The 21,475-nt window shown below is 45.5% G+C and overlaps 1 protein-coding gene across 1 annotated transcript in view; it reads left to right on the top strand.

The window, feature by feature from the left end:
* The window catches only part of LOC144148527 (uncharacterized), a gene marked incomplete at its 5' end in the record, with an annotated part of 188,863 nt that extends 175,111 nt beyond the window's left edge, over positions 1-13,752 (top strand). Inside the window, 4 exons of the mRNA XM_077680051.1 lie at positions 3,451-3,567; positions 7,628-7,732; positions 10,575-10,714; positions 13,369-13,752. Of these exons, the coding sequence (XP_077536177.1) occupies positions 3,451-3,567; positions 7,628-7,732; positions 10,575-10,714; positions 13,369-13,515 (509 nt within the window). The remainder of the gene's footprint in view (positions 1-3,450; positions 3,568-7,627; positions 7,733-10,574; positions 10,715-13,368) is intronic.
* Between the last annotated feature and the right edge of the window lie 7,723 nt (positions 13,753-21,475).

The following is a 21,475-nucleotide window of genomic DNA, read 5'->3' as shown; positions in this document are numbered from 1 at the left end:
AATGGTCGCTGCTGTGGACGTACATCGTGGTAGGCCAAGACAGCTGAAGTCTAGCGAGCATCCTGTGGCCTTGCTTTACCGCCCTTGTTTTTTAAAGACGACAGCCCTTCTTGGACTAGTTGAACTCGAAAATGTCTGTCTGTCTGTCTGTCTGTCTGTCTGTCTGTCTGTCTGTCTGTCTGTCTGTCTGTCTGTCTGTCTGTCTGTCTGTCTGTCTGTCTGTCTGTCTGTCTGTCTGTCTGTCTGATAAAAGATTCTCCGTGATAAAAGATCCTCCGAACCCTCATCTTAGACAATGACCAGCCGCGTCTCCTCTTCAGACCTCTCTAAACTGTGTTTCAAACTCTTCTCACTACGTGGCCGAAACGGAAACACTTAGAAAGCCGTACAAACGAACGCAATGTTGAAATGTATTTGTCTCCTACCTCAAAAGACGAAAACTAACAGCGGAGCGGTATAAAGTTTAGTTGGAAATGCCGGAAGGGAGCTTTGCTTTAGGAGAGAGAACTGAATGAAGAGGGGAAGGGCGAGGGAGGGCAAGGTATGGTGAAATGTCTGAGAAGGTCGGAGTGTCGTTTGCAGTCGCCACCGTAGCTGCTGGCATAACATAACCTTCGCCGCCGCGACAGGCGAGAGACGTTGCGCGCCGGCAGAACGCGGAGTAATCGCTCAGTCCCAGTCGCCACGGAAGGCAGACGCCTCGAACGCTCGCCGCATCAAGATACAGCCCACCTATTCATCGAACAACCTCCTCAGAACATTGTTCTTCGTACAAGAGAGGCAGTAAGTACATGTGCACTTCCTCCTCTTCGACCGTGAAACATTCGCATTAATTTGTATTTTTTGTTAAGTATACAGTCACTCGTAGAGAAAAGTGGACACGAAGCGGTGATTCGTTAAATGCTTCAGCCTTTGTATCTGGTCCTGAAGGTGGAAGCGCTCACACCACAGGGACGAAAGTAGAAAAAACAGACGACACGGCGCTAACTCGCAACTATTTGTTTATTGAAAAGAAACACACCTATATACTTTCAACATCTCACGTGGTGCTTGCGTCTCGCCCAAGATAAAATCGTGAAAGCCACTTTTTACAGGGAATGAATATTGGTGTACATGCGACAATCGTAGTTTAAGGGCATGAAAACAGCAAAACCATAACATATCAAGACACCGCTACGATCACAATGAGTACGTGGCACAGATAAAATTATTCTTTCTCTGTTATAAAAATTGATGGGACACTAAGACATCTATCTCCGGACCTTTTATAGTGAAATACTTCTATCAGCTCTCAAGTGGTTTTATCTGGATGCCGTGACAAAACTGCAGTATCGCAGAAGATGGGCGAACACCCACGCGTGGTGCAGTGTTCCCATAGTTGTGGCCCTGCTTTGATTTTTCATCTTTTTTACGTTCTTGCAGACGTATGCTTAAACATCGCTCAGTTTTTGCTGCATAGATGTGGCCACACGTTATCGGTATCAGATAAACAGCACACATTGCACACCGCACGAAGGGGGAGTATGTTTCACTTGGCATGCTCGTTTTCTTGATGGCTTCACACTGGGAAGTGACATTCTGTCCATTTTGCCGCATAACTTGGTCAGTTTGTTTGGGGCCGGGAAAACCACGTCCACGTCATACCGGTTAGCAACATTTTTTAACCCGTGCGACACCTTGTGCATATACGGAATGGCGAGAGGTTTTTTACACTTATTTTCTTTTTCTCGTTCCCCCAATCTGATTTCGCGCCTTTTATTAACTTTTCGCGCCTTTTATTATATGGCGAATGACAGATTTCAAAAAACCAGCCCTATTTGGTCTTTCTAGTTGGCTTTCAAAACTACGAGATAGTGAAACTACTGGTATAGTTGTATTAAATCTGCAACGAAAATTGTTTCCCACCTCACAGGAGTTACGGTATCATGCCGTACCGAATGCAAGAGTTTAAGATCATGAATTTGCACCTGTATTATTTTTACCACGCGGGAATTTTAAAACACTGAATGTTAATGAAATCTTAGTCTATCTGAGCACGAGTAAATTCCTAACACGAGAGAGTTGTGAGTCCATTTGAGTTCTGGATTCATTTTGAGAGTTCAGTAAATTTTGAGTGCTGAGTTCATTTTGAGTTTGCAGTACATTTTGAGTTCTGAGTACATTCAATTCGAGTACATTTTGAGTTTTGAGTACATTTTGAGTTTGAGTACATTTTGAGTGCTGAGTGCATTTGGAGTTTTGAGACCGAGTGAGTTCTGAGTTTTGTGCTCACTGTGAGTTTGAGTTTGAGTGAGCGCAGATGTGCTGCTCCGCTGTGAGTCTGAGTTTGAATGAGTGGTGATTCGAAAATAAATTTGTGAGTGAGTTTGAGTGAGCCGCGCCAACTTTGCCGAGGTATGGATTTCGCGCCTTTATTAACTTAAGGATTATCTTGCTAATGACAGATTGCGAAAAACCAGCCCGTTTTAGTCTTTCTAGCTGGCTTGTGAAACTACTGGATATTTTTTCGGTGCACGATTTTGTGAGGGATGCTCGCAGACAAGAAACACCGATCCCCATTTTTATTATCTTTGAGTGCCCGGAATTGATGTCTACTATGGGCTTCTTTGAACGCGGGAAGTAGAACCAGCATATATGTTTTTCTTCTCTATACAGCCTCAGACCCAAAAACTGTAATTCATGTTCCTTTGGTAACTCAACTGTAAAGCTCAGACCACAGCCATACGGTTTAAAAGGGTTCAAAACCTGAGTCACCTTTTGGTCGAGGCTATCAGGCTTTACAAATACTAGAAAATTGTCTACGTATCTGGCAATCTTACTGGCCACCTCTCCCAGGTTTTTCTCAATTAGTCTGTCAATTCTTTCTAGAAATATGTTGCTAAGAAGAGGGGCAACTTTACACGCTATGCACACACCAGTTTTTTGGAGATGAAACGTTCCTTTCCATTCTACAAAAGGTGGACCTCAAATAAAACGATAGGATTTCCAGGAAAGTGTTGACAGACACACCACAAGTTCTGACGAATTTTAACTTATCTGAAACTTTATCTCGAACTTTATCTTTTGGCTGCAAAATCTTTTTGTGTTGGTCAGGAACGTTTCCTTATCCAAGGAACGCGACGTTCGCTTCCGTTTTGCAGCTCGGGCCGAAGTTCTGCCGTGAGCCTGTTTTGAGTCCGCCAGAAAAACTGGCGCTGTCCAGGTCTGTCTCGTGGCGCGTTTCGGAAGTGGACCGCCGTCGATTCATCGCGGAAGCTGTGGACGTAGCTTCACTATCAGGATCGAAAGGTAACCAAAAGAACTTCATGAATGATAAAGGCCTGGTTAATTATGCTGTGAAAAATAACTTGCATCTGTTGACGTCCGATAAGGAAGGTTTCTTCCTTGTTGCTCCGTAGAGAACATTCTCGCAAAACACTTTTGAAGCTGTTGCGAATAATTTTGTTCCAGTGTACCTAAAGCCAGGTGAGCCTGTCATGAGTCCGCCAGAAAAACTGGTGCCGTCCAGGCCTGTCTCGTGGCGCGTTTCGGAAGCTGCGGACGTGTTTGGACTAGCGGGATCGAAAGGTAACCGAAAACTCTTCCTGAATGATAAAAGCCTGGTTAATTATGCTGTGAAAAATAATTTGCATCTGTTGACGTCCGATGAGGAATGTTTCTTTGCTGTTGGTCCGCAGAGTACATTCTCGCAAAAGGCTTTTGAAGCTGCTGCGTAGAATTTTGTTTCAGTGGGCCTAAGCCAGCAAAAGATAACCAAAAAACCCTAGCTTTGCTGCATGAGCACAACCTGGAAAGCCTCGCCAATTTGGTTAAGAAGTCGCAAGGCCTTCATTTGGAGATTTTCTTCGCTGCTAAAACACATAAACCTGGTGTTCCTTTTCGTGCGATCGTAACTGAAAGACGCGCTTGGCAGTGAGAGCTGTCTGGATTTCTGCAGAAGCATTTGCTCAACATTGCTGTATGCGACCCATTCTTCATCCCGAACTCTGATGAACTTGTGAGTTTTCTTAAGCTGTCGAATACGGGTGCCTGCGATTTATTTAGTATTTATGTCCAAGTCCTATATTATTCCATGCCATTAGAAGATCTTATGAAGAGTGTGCGGCTTTGCATCAACCAGGATAATGACCAGATAAAGTATGTCAGCACTTGTGTGTCTGTCAACACTTTCCTGGAAATGCTATAGTTTTATTTGAGGTCCACCTTTTGTGGAATGGAAAGAAAAGTTTTATCTCCAAAAAACTGGTGTATGCATAGCGTGTAAAGTTGCCCCTCTTCTTAGCAACATATTTCTAGTAGAATTGACAGACAGATTGAGAAAACTTGGGAGAGGTGGCCAGTAACATTTACAGATACGTAGGCGATTTTCTGGTATTTGTAAAGCCTGATAGCCTCGACCAGAAGGTGAGTCACGTTTTGAACCTTTTTGAACAGTACGGCTGTGGACTGAGCTTTACAGTTGAGTTACCAAAGGAACATGAATTACAATTTTTGGGTCTGGGGCTGTATAGAGAAGAAAAACATATATGCTGGTCGTACTTCCCGCGTTCAAAGAAGCCTATAGTAGACTTCAATTCCGGGCACTCAAAGATCGTAAAAATGGGGATAGGTGTTTCTTGTCTGCGAGCATCCGTCACAAAATCGTGCACCGAAAAAATATCCAGTAGTTTCACAAGCCAGCTGGAAAGACTAAGCAGGGCTGGTTTTTTGCAATCTGTCATTCGCAAGATAATCCTTAAGTTAATAAAAGGCGCGAAATCCATACCTCGGCAAAGTTGGCGTGGCTCACTCAACCTCACTCACAAATTTATTTTCGAATCACCACTCACTCAAACTCAGACTAATTGCGCAGAAGCACATCTGCGCTCACTCAAATTCAAACTCACAGTTAGCGCAAAACTCAGAAATCACATGGTCTCAAAACTCAAAATGTACTCAGAACTCAAAATGTACTCAAACTGAAATTGCACTCAAAACTCAATTGTACTCAGACTCAAAATGTACTCAAACTCAAAATGTACTCAAAACTCAAATGTACTCAGAACTCAAAGCAATATAAGCCGCCTGCAAGCAATAAAACTGGGTTGTTAGTCAATGCCGCGTATATGTCTTCTACTTTACGTCCGGTCCTTTCGCTCTGTTTCTCACATTTTCAAAATGTACTCAAAACTCAAAATGGACTCTAAACTCAAAATGTACTCAAGCTCAAAAAGCACTCAAACTCAAAATGGACTCAACACTCAAAATTAACTCAGAACTCAAAATGGACTAAAAACTCAAAATGAATTCAGAACTCAAATGGACTCACAACTCTCTCGTGCTAGGAATTTACTCGGGCTCAGATGGACTCAGATTTCATTAACATTCAAAGTTTTAAAATTCACGCGCGGTAAAAATATTACGGGTGCAAAATCGTGAGCTCGAACTCTTGCATTCGGTGGACATGATACCGTCTCCTGCGAGGTCGGAAACAATTTTCGTTGCAGATTTAATACAGTTATATCTGCTGGACATGATGATTAGCGCAGCTTGCAAGCGATTGTAAGTATATAATTGATACCGAACTCTTGATGTAGGCTCCGTGATCGTGTCTATGACAGATGGGGTCCAGTCTGGGTGGTGTGCTGGGCCCCCGGGGAGAAAGAAACAACATTGGGCGAGGGGACGTGCGCTCACCGCTCAGTTCATTTACATCGAAGCTATTTAGAGTTACGGTCTCGAGCAGGAAATAGTGCTATGCAGCGGCGAATAGCACGATCGGAGGAATTCGCTGATTCCGCCACCCCACTTACTTCTGCGCGTACATAAGAGGCATATCAGCCCAAAAGTTCCTAAGCTGTTTCATGGAACGCAGGCTTGTTGACGGATGTTATGTGGTGCAATGTGTCGAACCAACTACGCTTTCAAGATGGCGTGCCCACAATTCACAAGCACAATTATATCGATGTTGCACTGCATAATACTTTTTTACTTAACTGGTCATTATTCAGTGCCATGATTTCCAAAGATTCCATCCGATTTACCTTCTTTCACCGAGACAACTATTTTGATACCCAATACGCCCTATCGGCATCACTGAATTTTAACCCAATCTGTGACTAGCCATGACTATAGCCTGATGATAGGAGGACGCATTTCTTTATTTATTCCACGCGATTTCCCTCATCGAGACCTTTAACTTGATACCCAACAAGCCCTATTGGCGCCCCTTAAAATTTTCACTCAATTTATGACTCACCGCGACGATCTCATAGGTATAACCAGAAAGCATTTTTATATTTGTACCACGTGATTTCCCTCAAAGATACATTTGATACCCCACACACCCTGGCAGGATCATTTGGAATATTAATGAAATCTGACTCCATGACTCTCATGACTGTAAGCAGGACGCATTATTTATATGCCCCACGCGACTCTTCTAATTGAAACCTTGAATTTGATACCCCACGTAATGTATGACTCACCATGACTATCTCATGATTAGAACCACGAAGCCTTTTTTATTTGTCCCACGTGACTCCCCTCATCAAGATCGTAAATTTGATACCCTACACGCCCGAGGAGGGTCACTTCGAATTTTAATCCAATATAATCCTCGCCATGACTATCTGATGACTATAACCAGGAAGCATTTTTATATTTGTCCCACATGATTCCCCTCATCGAGACCATTAATTGATACCCAACACATCCTAGTGGCATCAATTTGAATGTTAACCCAAACAATGACTAACCATGACTATCTCATGATATAGCCATACCGCATTTTTGTCCCATGTGATTTCCCTCATTGCAACCTCCAATTTGATGCCCCGCCCACCCTAGTGGCATAATTTTGAATTTTAACCCAAACCTCTACTTTTTCTTTGCACCTGGTAATGCTGTGTACTTTACATTTTGTGCCATTTGTGTTATCATTGTTGTCTAAATGTTTACCCTTGGTACCATTTTTTTGGTTGCGTTGTTTATTATACCTTGTACGCTGCCCGCCTTATGTAATGCCTTCGGGCCTTTAAGGTGGAATAAATGAAAATCAAAATAAATAAAATTTCAGACCCTTTATGACTATGTCATATGATAATAATGAGGAAGAATTCCTGCATTTGCCCCACGTGATTCCCCTCATAGAGACCTTTAATTTATACGCCACGCGCCCTAGCGCTATGACTTTGAATTTTAACCCAATCTATGACTAGCCATGACTAGGTCATGATATAACCATAGCGCGTTTTGTCCCAAGTGATTGCCCTCATCAAGACCTTCAATATGATTCCCCACACGCCCCGCGGCATCGTTTTGAATTTTAAACCAATGTATGACTTATTAGGACTGTCTGATGACTATGCACAGGAAGCATTTTTAATTTACCTCACGTGATTCAATTAGTCGGGACCCTTATCTTGATACCTTACACGCCTTAGCGACATCAGTTTGAATTTTCACACAATCTATTTCATAATGCGGTCATTATTCTATCTAAACGGGCGTCGCCAAGTTGATTCAGTTGACAACTCATTTGAAACAGCGGTGGGGACAGCCGCTGTTCCTCCTGGCGCTCACCTCTTCACCTAGCTCACCTGGCACTCACACCTGGCGCTCACCTCTTCCTTTTTGACCCTAACAGATCAAACCGTTGACAGAAGCAGGCGAACAACCAGCAAGCAAGCGCCACCGTGTGCTTCCCCGCCACGCTCTCTCACCTCCGTAGAGGGTCCATCAAGAGGAAAAGGTGAGATAATCCTTTTTTATGACCTCACCAGCCGATCATCATTCACACGCCCAGCCGTGAAATGAGACACCCCCCCTCCCCACCAACCGAGCATGCGCATCGCGAAGGCTGCCGTACCCGCAGGTAACCTGAATTGCGAGCCCAAAGCGACACATGAAACTTAACAGCCAGCCATAGCTGCCTCCTATAGCAACTCATGTGTACTCGATCAGAACTCAAAATGGACTCAAAACTCATATGCACTCAGAATTCCAAATGGACTCAAACTCAAAATTGACTCAAAACTCAAATTGTACTCAGAACTAAAAATGGACTCAAAACTCAGAATGTACTCAAAATGTACTCGGAACTCAAAATGTACTCACTCGAAATGTACTCAGCACTCAAAATGTACACAGAACTCAAAATGTTCTCAAAACTAAAAAGAAACCCAGAACTCAAAATGTACTCAGTACTCAAAGTTTACTCAAACTCGAAATGTACTCAAAACTCAAAACGTACTCAAACTCAAAATGTGCTCAGAACTCACAATGTACTCAAACTCAAAATGGACTCAGAACTCACTCGGTCTCAGGCGTACTCAAACTCAGTCGGGCTCAAACTCACTCAAGCTCAAGCTCACTAAGCCACACTGGCCGTACGCGTCCATGCGCATAGCATTCACAATGGCAAAAAATAACACAGGCACCGGCAGGATTCGAGCCTGTGTCTGTCGTCTTACCGATTGGGCTACGACCGTGAGTTAGTACCCGAGAGTCAAACGGCTTAGTCCCTCGCCTGTAGCGGTGTGGAGTACCTCAGGACCTCCCAATGTCCGTCCGCGTCCATCCGTGCGCACACCACCATCAAGCGAAAATCAAGCGAAATTCGATCTTAGCCGTGCGTTGCAGTTTCATTTAGGGAATAATCAAGGTGCAACTCACGGCTCAAATCGAATGACGGTCGGGGCGCAAATCGGATGTCACTTGGGGCGCAACTTGGATGTCATTTCGAGTCCCCGTACTCCGCACCCTCGCCATCATCCACGGAGTGGAGATGCTGCCATTTTTTTGCGTTTCTGCTACGCTTGATGTCCGTGAGTAAGTTCCTGAGCAGGAATCGGGCAGGTTTATTTTGGAGTGCTTCAAGTTTGTTCTAGAGACACGAGTAATGGGGGTTCCAGATTACTGCTGCATATTCTTTAGAACTAGTGTTTGGTAGGTCAGAAGCTCTGTGGACTTGTTAGCTGATTGCAGATTACGTATAATAAATGCGAGGGATTTAGATGCTTTGCTTGTTATTGCATCGATATGATGGTTCCAGGTTAGGTCAGACATTATGTGGACCCCCAAGTATCTTACCATAATTACGGCTTGTATAGGCACAATATTAAGAAAACGGTGACGGAGCTCTGACATGCTAGTTTTAGTAAATGTTATGACATTCGTGCGTGCATTTTCGACGTGTTTATTTCCATCTCCCGATCCCTACACCATTTTATCAGTTGATTAAGGTCTGCGTGCGAGGATAAAGAATCTTGGGGGTTTGTATTTTGTCTATAAATAGCGCCGACATCCGCAAATAATCGAATAGTAGAACACATATTACTGTTAATATCGTTAATATATATTTAAAAAATGGCTCCAATCTACACTGTGAAGGTGGTTGGAAAGCAAAGCTTTAAACTTCACCCACAACAATTGCCCATGCGACGTCACTTAAAATCACACACGTGGATCTACAAAGCGTGAAACCAGAGATTCTGCCACAGCTACCTGGAATCCGCGGGGGCGGCATCCCGAACGCAGCAGCGTCAGCCACGGCCGGGCCAGAGCTGCGGACGCCACCGCTGTAACCCGGCCGTACGTTGGCGGAAAGAAAACAGAGAGGGGTATCTTTCGAAGGGCGAGACAGCGGAACCTAGCCATCCTAATGTACTAGCTAGGGACTACACCACCACACGACACAAGCGCACACACCGAAACAATTCGGCATGTGAGCTTAGTGATTCCCATTTATACCGATTTGAACTAGTTACTTTAGTAAGCTCGAGAATTTCGAGAAAGATGGGGGGACTTTTATTATCGCTTTTTTATCAGATGCAGTTGCCCCTTTCCCCTTTTGTAATACTTGTTAAAACACAACCGAATTAGTATTCACCAATTTTGAAGACGGAGTCCCATTCGTGGCCACCACTGCACAAAAGGTAGCGTTTTCTCCAGCATCCAGATGTCTGTATGTGGTTTCTACATTATGTTTTCTCACCCTGCAAACCAATGCTTAACGTATTTTTGCCGTACGACCCCTTAATTCCGTCGGGTCCGGGTTACCCAGGAGGCGCTGTCGAACAAGTTAATCAAGCCATGCGAAGGAAGCGCGCTATGAAAGCGAAGCACGCCAGAACAAGCCAAAAACAATCGTCGCTAAAGCAGATAACAAAGCCGCCTCTCCAACGCGCCCGCCGGCGCAAACAACCAGTTGCGCGCGGGGAAACTCCAGATAATATCGCTCTATCGCCGCGCCATCTACACTGTGCTCCGGCAGTGAAAACTGCCCCCCTCCCCCCTCCTCATCCGCATTGGGAGTTTCTTGTCCCGCACGCTATGAAGGTATCGATAGCTGGTAGCGGTAGAAAGCTTTTGCTTTGAAACATAATCACCTAGCTATTTTTACTTGCTTTCGAAGTTTGAGGGCGAATTGAAGTTCACGTTGGCTATTATTGAATGCAGTCGAAACCATATTTATACGTACGGGTATTACAAGAGCAAGGCTGGTACTCTGCGGGGTCATTGACGTTCGGCTGGTCACCCTTCGTTGCTGCAATTCGAGCCATAATTAAGCTTCGCGGCCCTATTTCTTGCAGCAAGTTGCGGTGCTCCTTCGTCAACGTCGCAGAAGCACCGCAACTTCGTCTCGGAGCCAATCGGGAACAAGGCAGTCACAGAGCTCGCCGGTATTGGTCCAGTCCTTGGCCAGCGATTAGAGGCGAAAGGCTATGCTAAGGTAACGAATGCTTTATCACCACTGTGCCTGTTTTTTTCATAGATTTTAGTCTTTCTTAGGCTACTTAATAGAATAGGTTTTGGTCTGTCTGTCTGTCTGTCTGTCTGTCTGTCTGTCTGTCTGTCTGTCTGTCTGTCTGTCTGTCTGTCTGTCTGTCTGTCTGTCTGTCTGTCTGTGACTCGATGCAGCCACGTGGCTAAAGTAAAACAGAACCTGCGCACCCACAGCCAAATCTAAACGCCTAAATCCGGTATCAATGTTCAAACTTCTCCACATTGTTGAACAAGAACAAGACATTATGCAAATATAAGGCAGAAAATCAATACATAAGTGATATTTGCAGTGTTCCTCTTTTAAAAAATTCATCGATGCTTGGTTTTTGTGATAGCAAATAAAATACTACACCAACTGCAGAAAATCGCCGCCTTCTGTTGCCCGCGCTACTATAGCTCCTGGCGGCATTTAAGAAATCCAACGGCAACAGAAACAAAAGGTTCCACTAGATAGGACACACGTTTCGCTTGGAACGCTGGTGGAGTAGGGCAACGTGGTTCTATAAACGTTGTAGTATGGTGCCTCGATTCACGCGCGTCTCCGCCTTACAGCAGCGCTGGTGTCGAGGCACCCGATTTGGAGCAGAGGAACGCGGTAAATGTAAATAGACTTGAGTAAACCTCTGGCGTGTTACCTGGGGAGGAACGAGACGGGAGAGGAACACCATCAGAGATGAGCAGGAAGGAGAAAAGAGGCATTTACTTGGCAGAGGCGCCAGTAGACTATCGTATTTCGTCGACATTTGCAACGAAAGGAGCAGAGACGCGGCCATTTTTTTTGTTGACTGTTGCCTGTGAGGCTTTTCACGTGCACGCGAGTGCACTCTACAATATTCTGGGCATTTTCACGACAGCGAACGCTGTGCGGAGCACGAGTTAGATGCGGTATTTATTATTTAGTACAAAGTTTGAATAAAATTCTCCGAGATCCTCAGTTTACTTTTCATTCTAGCCGATCAGTTAACCTTAGAATGACGAAGAAGCAGATCCGAAACGTCTTTGCACTTTTTGACTTGGTAAGTGACGGCATTGCTTTTTCTTTGACCTGAGGAACTTTCGTCAAACTTTTGATTAGATGCAGAAACCTTGTAATGCATAGACGTTTATTTAGTGAGTTATAGTTGTAATCCCTTTTTGGCGCATCTCCGCCATGTGGCAGTGGATAAGGAGACGCAAGAAAAGAAAAATCAGTAGGCGGGTATGCGCTGCGGTTGCGCACTGCTGGTTGAGTGCCTGCTTGCTCTGCTAATAACGGCTGACTGCATGGGGTTAACATCGTCACCCTGCGCTTCACGTCGTCACCGGCGAGGTGACTTACGCTTGTTGAGCTGAAGTTCTCGGAGAATTCCGCACTCCACGTAATTAAGGCCTCGTGCACTTCCGTCACCTATACTGCGCACTATCTGCATCCGATGTCGGTTAGTTAGAGGGGTGCAGTTGAAGCATGAAAATCCAGAGCCCATTTGCTGAGCGAAAGACGGTTTAAACACGAATCTTTCTCCCTTGCAGTTTGAGTCAAAGCCAAAGTCCAAAATCCGAACTGCTTCGATCGTGTCCGATTCTTCCACACTCCCAGTTAAGACATGGCTGCGCGAAAAGGAAATGTCTATTCCTTGGTCGGACAATTGTCGCCTATGCAATCAACCGGAGACAATTGATCATTGCTTTGTGCTGTGCCGGGACGCTGTGTTTTTCTGCAGTGGACTCTCCAGAAGGACATTGAAATTACTCCTTACAACATTTGGTTCTTGCATTTTCATGATGTTAATCGGGTACTTTATGGCGTATTTGTAGGGCTGGGTTTGTATAGATTGTGATAGTGTCGCATGACTGACCGACATTTGGTCAAATACGTTCATTTTTCGTGAGCTTGCTGCATTGGCGAGGAGTGTTTATGCGGCGCAGAATGATCCACCGGTTTGGTTGAATGTTTTGTATGCGTGTAGGTGCTTGCCTCATTTTTAAAGGACGCAAAACGCAGTTGGAATTTGTGCTTCTCCACTGATGACTTCTTAACTTTTGTATTGTCTTTTGGTCGTTGAGTATGCCTAAATTATTCGTGTATTATAGCGGAAAAAAGACCGAATGGCGCATCGGATAGATGTCGGCTTCATAAGGCGAGGAACCCAGGTTCGATTCCGACCTCATGAAGCGTTTTTTTTTTCTTTTGGGGCGCTTTACGTGCCTTTGTGGAGAGCCATCGTCATGTCCCTTCCCACTATGTAAAGCTGGCTTGCCTGCACTGGGTTTTGCGCTACGAACTATGTTACCAATGAGACATTGAAAGCTCTGCTTTAAAAAATATACCAATAATTTTGCCAGCAGTCTTGGTTGTCGCTGTTGCAAAGTGACCACTTTGTGTTAATATGTACGGCGATCAGTTGTACGGCCTTAAAACTTATAACTGCCCCGTAGTATTGTACTATGTTGTACGGGCACCTCGTAGTTGCATGTATTATTTAGCTAGTATAACTGGTGCCTCTATATTATACAACTAGTATGCGGCTGCCAGGTCGTTTTGCTTCAGCCTCTGCCAACCCCCGCCGCTAGCCCAATGCTGCGCAAAGCGTTAAACTAATTTGTATCACTTTTTTTTTTCAGGCCTCCAATGCCCTTGGGATGTACTTGAGTTTAGGAAAAGACAGGAAGCGTTTTGAGGATTGGTTGAAGGACGCTACTGGCGCCAATAAGAAGCAGGCTTACGACTGCTACCAGTGCTTACACGACTGGTGCCAAGAATTCGTGTAAAGCTGTTTGCGATGGCTCATGCTGGACAGTGCGGCAAACAATTTTCGGCCGTGAAGCGAAGAAGACGCCGCGTGCATTCTTCGCCTTCATTCTGCATCTCGACGGACCGCTCAGCATGATCCCTGGATCGCCGTATCCCCCCGTGCTATCCCCTTGCCCTTCTCTTTTCCTAAACCCTCTCCATCGCACGACGAAAACACAAACCAATGTGGAAATAAACGTGTGAAAACAAATAAACTCTGAATAGCGCAAGTTCATTCACCGAATTCTTTAAAAGTCTGAAGTTTTCAACATCGCCGCATTGTTTAGGCCAGTAGAAATTGAAGATACGTGTTGTTTACTGCGGCGGAAAGATCACGGCTTTACACCATGACTTAGAGACTGCCACAGAGAAATCACTTTAATAAAATCTGTAGATGTATCTGCCCTGCTATGGGAATTCTTGGTGCTTCCTGCGTGTTGAAAAAAAAAAACGAACGAGCAGTGCGCGGGTGATATAAAATAGAAAGGAAGAGAAAGAGAAGGAACGAAAAGGTATAAAAAACGCTTTCATGATGATGATGATGATGATGATGATGTTTGGATTTTTATGGCGAAACGCCGACTGAGGGCAAAGAGCACCAAAGGACAGTTAGTTCATTTGAGTGACATGAATGTAAAAGTAAACTATTTCAGTACAAATAAAGGAAGTAAAACACATGGTAATGAAAATGACTGCTGCAAAGGGCCAGGTTGTCATGATGCATGATAAGGAACGAGAGGTAAAAACTTGTAAAAACGTAAAAAACTTGTAGAAATGAGATGTAAAATCACTCTTTCACACGTGACGGTTGTACACATTGCAGGAATACATGCGGGTGCAAACATTTGGAGTGCGTTCGGATGAAAGGTTTTGGGGCGAGTAAGCAAGATTGCACTTATCCCATAGGCCCACGAAGTTTTGCATTGGAAGGTTTCCTTACGCAGAAGCGACCGCGCTAGTGCTCACGTTGGCGCAAATGTTGAGCGAATGCGCAAGGTGTACATGAAATTGTCTCACACGCCACATACTCCGTACAGAGCAGAGTACACGCGTTCAGCCCTATGAAGGAAATAAGGAAATTGCTGGAGAAAGTAACATTCAAGAACGAGAAGTGTACGTTGCACTCAAGCCTCGTGTTATAAACCATAGCGGACAGAAAACGACCGTTGCGGGTACACAGCTTAGAGAGCGGCGCAGTGAAGAAGCGGGTCATGCACACGTGGCAGCTATTCTTCCCACGCCAGCGAACGGACGCGTGAGCTCGCACTGTCTGGAGAAAAAGGATTGGGTGCCGCAACGCCAGTGGGCAGCATGGCTTTCCATAGAAACCAAGGCCGCCATAACGCCCCTACCGACCCCGCAGCGGCCATGGAAACAGTGAAACACAGTTGAGCAGTGGCCTTGCAACGCCATCGTGTGCAGGAAGATCAGCACAGAGGCAAGCCGCAGTCAAAACTTGATCCAACGAAACCCGACTTTACGAATTTCCCGATCTAACGAAGAAATTCAGAATCCCTTGCAGGTGACTTACGTCTCAATGCTTTTTAGGAACTCGAAATAACGAAATATATTCAGAGCTGTTCCTGATTCAATGAAGCATTTCGAGAAACAGACACATTTAAAAAAGGAGCAGTCTCTAATGTTTCGTCAGAACACAACGAAGATTATTGAGTTTAACAGGATGGATAGTTGGGCGAGTTGGTGTTGATTCATTTTGAAAACAGGCACCGGAAAGGCGTTAACCAAGAAAAGAAATACACAGGACGACGCGTCGTCCTGTCTATTTTCGTTCTTGGGAAATGTCTTTTCCACGCGTTTTTAGTCTGAAGGTTGTTGAGCCACGTCGGAAAAAAAAAAACAGAAAAAAAACGGAGCATATAGTTTCGTTTTTGCAGAGCTCTACGAGATAAACTCAGCAGTTTCAGTTTGCAGTCAGTGATACTAGATAACGCCAGCTGTGGTGGCGGCGGTTGCTTCAGGTGATGGACGCTATTCACTTGCCCGGGCGCTTTGCTCCTCGGGAACCGAACGAGCCGGGGACGCGTGAACGCGCCTGGCGCTACGAAACGTCTGTCCGCCCAATGCTAACGACATGCACGCAGGCGAAAATCGCGGGCTTTCTTGTCGGGAAACCAATTCGTTTCTTCAGATCCCCAAATGTTTTATTGCTATTATTTCGACCGCAGACTTTGAGCACATTGCTAAATTAACGGGAGGCGAGCGCCGCGGCCGCCGCAATTACGCTGCCATGGTAGAATGCGCCTCCCTTTAGACATCGAACTAATGGAGTCGTCTGCTTGTAGAACGACAGTCCCGATTTTACGAGTTTCTAGATTTAACAAAATAATTCGCAGTTTTGCGTTCGATCAAGTTTTAACTGTAATAGTGTTTCTGTCGAGTGGCTACAAGACAAGACTTGTGTCGCAACTTATCTCCCAGAACTGTGGAGGGCAGCCGTGGGCGCGGGCAGCTCACACCGCTGCAAGCTCAGCTGCTTAGGACGAGGTTATGTGGCGCAGCCTCGCGTAGAAACGCCATGGGCTCCAGACAGTGATGGCCTGCAGTCATTCAGGTGGTGCTGATCCGTCTGCGTATACACGTGTGTACTTGCCACAGCAGCGGCCCATGTGCTCTAACGCGAAGGGTGTCAGGGCTGGTGCAAGCATCAAGGATTTTTAACACGAAAGCGTTTTATTCCGGCATACACAAAGATTTCTCCGACGTCAAATTCGTCACGGAAATTACGCCAGTACAATGAAGCAGGCGGCCTGTAAAGGGTGCACCAGCACACACAGGGCCTTCTCACGGGGAAGCGACCTTTAGTACTACAGCGTACGTTATACTTCGGGTTGTTGTTTTGCCGAAGCGACCCGCCAGCAGGACGTCGCTCACCAAGCACACCCACAAGACAGCCGCCGACCCGCAAATCATGTTCAGCTGCAGATTTCGCTGCACATTTCACTTTCGTGTTTTACCGATTCCTATGACAGAAGAATAAACCACGTTTTTTTTTTTTGCATTGTGTAGCATGTAGTAGTTGTTGGTATAACCCAGGGGGGGGGGGGACAGACGACGTACCCTTGATGATCGCATCCAGGCCGAGACAGCGGGAAGCTGGGGCCAGGATGGGGATGAACCAGCATGCTCCACCAAAATGTCACGTGACGGCAGGTTGAAGGCAGCACGAACCACGGTAGGTGATGAGATGGATTTAGTAGCCATCGTGGCACGAGCACAGCTGTGTCAAACTATTTGCGTCATCTTCAAATACGGTTGAACATGGTGCAACACAGTTAAACCTGGATGCGGCGAACCTCCATGTAAGGAATTCTGTATTTAACAATTTTTTTCAATTCCCCATTGCCGCCCCCATGGAGCCCATGTCTTTGCGAGCTCTATGTGACGAAAACGTTGCGGTGGTTAACCTTGGTGTGACGAAGTCGCTAAGCTGATAAGTCATCGTTTTTGTACTTTTACTGAAAAATCGGTCGGAAAAATGAGCTACTTTAGCGAATACTAGCACTACTGTGAGGGGCCAGGAGCAACAAATACGCCCAGGATTGCCTAAAAACGAAATTAGACACGACGATGATTGGGCGCCGTCAAAACAGCGCACGACGAAAGGGCACGAGACAGAAGAGCACCGACATAACAGCATGGCGTCAAAAGGGCACGCGACAAAACAGCACGGCGTCAAAAGCGCACGCGACTGAAGAGCACACGGACAAAACAGCACAGCGTCAAAACAGCACAGCGACAGAAGGGCACGAATTTTATGGAATGCCTAACTGGGCAATGAGCCGTAGAGTTCAACCTCGTCTACATCGTCGGTGCAGCCGCAACGAGTCCCAGTGTCCCAACGCAAACAAAGTTGTAATAATCTAGTGATGGCACAAGCAATCATGATATAATGAGCCGAAGAGTTCAATCTCGTCTGCATCGTCGGTGCAGCCGCAACAAGTCCCAGTGTCCCCATCGGGGGTCACGGAATCCACACACACACACAAAAAAGAACGCGAATGATATGAACGCGAATGACACAGCCGCAGCTTTAGCTGGCGAACATGGGAATGTCGTGCCCGCTAATTAAAGTGATGAAAATGACTGGAAAAACAAGCAAGAAGGGGGTCCTCCAGCCGGTATCCGGACATTTCGGTGTAGGCGGACATGTCGGTGCAGGACGTTTCGGTGCGGACATTTCGGTGCACGGTGCACGGACACTGCGGTGGGTGAATCACGAAACAACCCGAACGCCCTTCGCAGTCTAAGAAACCCCCTTTCAAAAGAACCGCGCTATTTGCACTCGTGGTCACAATCCCTCCTCTCAAATACACACGTTAGCATTTGCCCCCGTCCGTGTAACTTCGACTGCGCCCTCTCCTCAGTGAAAACGAGTGGGGGGTCGGCTTTTGTTGCACCCAAGAAGAACAAAGGGGCAGTGCCATCCCTGCGCGGGACTATACAATGGTCTAACTCTCCCCCCCGACACAACAGCAACAAAGGGGTACTACAGGGCGTGCGCGGGGACGTACAATGCGTGCACGTGCTTTCAAAAAGGTCCGTTCTTCCTCCACGACAATATCGCGGGCTTGTCTGAAGAAAAATCTTGGGGCAACAGTGTTTGAAAATTCAGTTTATCCTGACAACGCAGTTCACGGAAAACTTTTCATCAGATTTTCTGCATTTTTGGGGGCAAGTGAATTTTTGTAAAGCTGCTTTCTTTGTAAAGGTAGAGTGCCTTTTATTTTTAGCAAATATCATTAGGAATGCATTATACCGTAGTGAACACCGCCCAAATGCCTTAGCTGATTTGCTTGCCGTAAAAACTTATGGTCCCTATATGAAACTTATGGTCCCGGATCTTATGGCCCCGGAACAAATGGTCCCGGGCACCTCATCGGGCAAAATGATTCCACAAAACCTTACGTTCACTCTTTGTTTAAATTTGTTGCATCTTGCTGAAGTGGTGTATTGCCTTCTGTAACAAAAACTGTCAGTAAGCCATCGCTTCATTTTAGTATGCATTTTTGCGCAAATGCAAATGCATGGCTTAACACAGTTGGCCTGTTTCTTGTTATTTTTTATTTGTGCTTCCGCCGTGATTTTCCGGGTTTTCATTTCATTCTTTGTTGTAGATGTTTGAAAATACATTTTTATTTCTTTAGTTGTTTGTAATATTTTTTACTTTTGTATTTCTTTGGTATTATTTATTTATTTTTATTTATTTTGTATTTATAAAAATTCCGCCCTACAATTAATTTCTATTTACGCTATCATAACTATTAAACCATTACATCCGCTAATTATATATTTTCGCTAGTTCTTCCCACCCCTCTCCGAGGTTTTTGTTGTCACAGCAACTACACAAACAGCAACTACGTCCAGTCACGGCCAGACTCCACGTTCCTTTCTCACCCAGGAAGGCAGTTTTTGAGTCCGGAAGTGCTCTAGGAAGGCGCACCGGTCGCGAGGAACCGCCGCGAGTAAGAGAGGTTGGTGACAGGCTGAGTTCCGAGACATATGCACGCCTGATTACGACTACATCGCGCACCATCGGCTGGGCCGCTGGTCCAACGTGGCTATCACGACATTCAGCACCATGACAAACTTCTTCTAAAGAGGACAACGAGGGCCAGCTCAAGCAAAAGAAATATTCTACCGAAGCGAACCACCTACACTCCCCCCCGCCCGCTCCTTCCTGTTTGATCTTTCAAGGGGCGTCCCAAAAAGGCAAGTTTGGCGGCGTGGTGCATCAACTTTCATCGATCGTTGGCGTTTCATTGAACCATGACAAGTGACTGTCTTTGGTTCTCGCAATTTCTGGGAAGTAAAGCCGTCAGAAAGACGAGCGAAAACATGTTTTCGTATTTGCGGAAATAAACTGCATATATTTGTGCTCAAATGCAATTCCGAACAATGGAGTTTGTTGATGGTGGGTGACCAGTTTCGATGAGCTCACCTGCTGGCCTTAGCAAATGTTACGCTCCCGCAACACGCCGGCAAAATTAACAAATCATGTTAGTTGCAGTCTTCTAAACCTTGCAGCAAGAAACGATGCGTATTAATAGCTACATTGTATATTTTTAGAGAAAAATAAAAGTATCTAAGCGGCAAGCTGCCAACTTATCAAGGTCTAATATCTTTATTAGCGCCGCTTCGCGTGATACGAACTGCAGATATCCAAGCCTTTCAGGTGAAGAGCGCCGTAACGCACCTTAGCTAACGAAATATACCATTCATCGTGTAAAACTCTTTTTTGAAATAGCGATAAATCGGCGAGCGTACAGTTCTATATTGTATGATAATCAGCAGCACCGGCCCACTCACATTTTCGATACTTCACATAACCTAAATAATACTGCCACTCTAAATAGGCTCCCCGCATAGCCTCAAGTGGCATTCGCTTAATAGCTTTAATAAACAGAAGAACAAAGCAATGGAAGCACGGGAGAACATACACGTACGACGACAAAGTTGTATGCAGCATTTAACTCAAGTAAATTCAGTCTTAGCAAATATATTATACAGGGTGATCAAAGTTAAGTCGACAGGTTTCTTTTTAATTAGCCATTTAATTTTACGTGAAGACAACCTCTACAGTGATGTTATGCGTCCAGGGGGACACAGAATGAGGTGCTAAATTCTAATGTCGGTGGCTTAATTAACTAAAATTGAATAATTACTTTTTTGTGGCTGCAGTAAGCAGGCATGTTTGTATTGAGAAGTTCCATGTAGTTTCATTTGGCAGAATTCTTCTAGCGCATCCGTACTCCGAGATATCGAACTGCGAAGTTTAATTACCGTTCGCATGATTACGCATGCCAGACAGTGACGACCGGCGCAAAGCTCCTCCCCTTTGATCTGTTTCGGTTGCGGTTCTGAGTACTGCAGATTGCGATAACGCCAGCCAAGACGGTGCCAGTTATCACTTTTTCTTATGCCTCCTCGTTGTCGAACTAAACACCGTACACAGCAGGCGCGTCACAAAATGGAGGAGCTTTGCGCTGGTCTTCACTGTCTTGCATGAGTAATCATGCGAACGGCAATTAAACTTCACGGTTCGACATCTCAGAGTACGAATGCGCTAAAAGAATTTTGTCAAATGGAACTTCGTGGACACGCGATTGCCTCTAAACTTTAAATACAAACATGCCTGCTAACTGTAGCCGCAAAAGAGTAATTAACAATTTAAGTTAATTAAGCCACGGACATCTATAGTTACCACCTCACTGTGTGTCCCCCTTGGTGCATAACCCAACTGTAGCGGTGGTCTTCACGCATATCTAAGCATCTAATTTTAAAAATAAATGTCGACTTAACTTTGATCACTCTGTATATAGACAGATGCAAAATACATTGTGCACAAATACAGACATATAAATACAAATACACTGACCCCCTCTCTCCTTCTCTCATGGAGGCGCTCATGCATAGGTGCAGTAGTGGTGGGACCATTTTTCCTACTTTGAAGTTTGGACCATTTGTTCCTCGACTATTTGTTCCCGGACCTTGAGTTCCGGGGCCATTTGTTCCGGGGCCATTTGTTCCGGGACCATTTGTTCCGGGACCATTTTTTCCGCGACCGGCCTGTGGTGCGAGAAAATCAACACGGCCGCTGTTTGAGCCGGCGCGCGTGCCCTTGTCATACCCGTGATTTCAAGTGTTGAAAAAAAAACACAAAAAAAAACAAATGGAGCGAACGCGTGCCTCAAACGACCGCGTAATTGGCGGGTCGAGTGGGAGAGGGCAGCAATCGTTGGATGACAGAGGCTAGAGCAGTGTTGGGGCCGGAATTTCTAAGCCCGGCCCGACCCCGCCTGGTAGAGACACGGCCAGGGCCAGGCCCGAGCCCGACAAAACATTAAGAGAAAAGCCGGAGCCCGGCCCGAGCCCGACAGCATTTATTAAAAGAAACCCGAGCCCGCGTACTGTCTTTTA

Source organism: Haemaphysalis longicornis, unplaced genomic scaffold (genome assembly GCF_048455015.1).
Source record: "Haemaphysalis longicornis isolate Haplotype H1 unplaced genomic scaffold, Haemaphysalis longicornis Haplotype H1 scaffold_8, whole genome shotgun sequence".
Taxonomy (NCBI): Eukaryota; Metazoa; Arthropoda; class Arachnida; order Ixodida; family Ixodidae; genus Haemaphysalis; species Haemaphysalis longicornis.
This window is presented reverse-complemented; position numbering and strand designations above follow the sequence as displayed.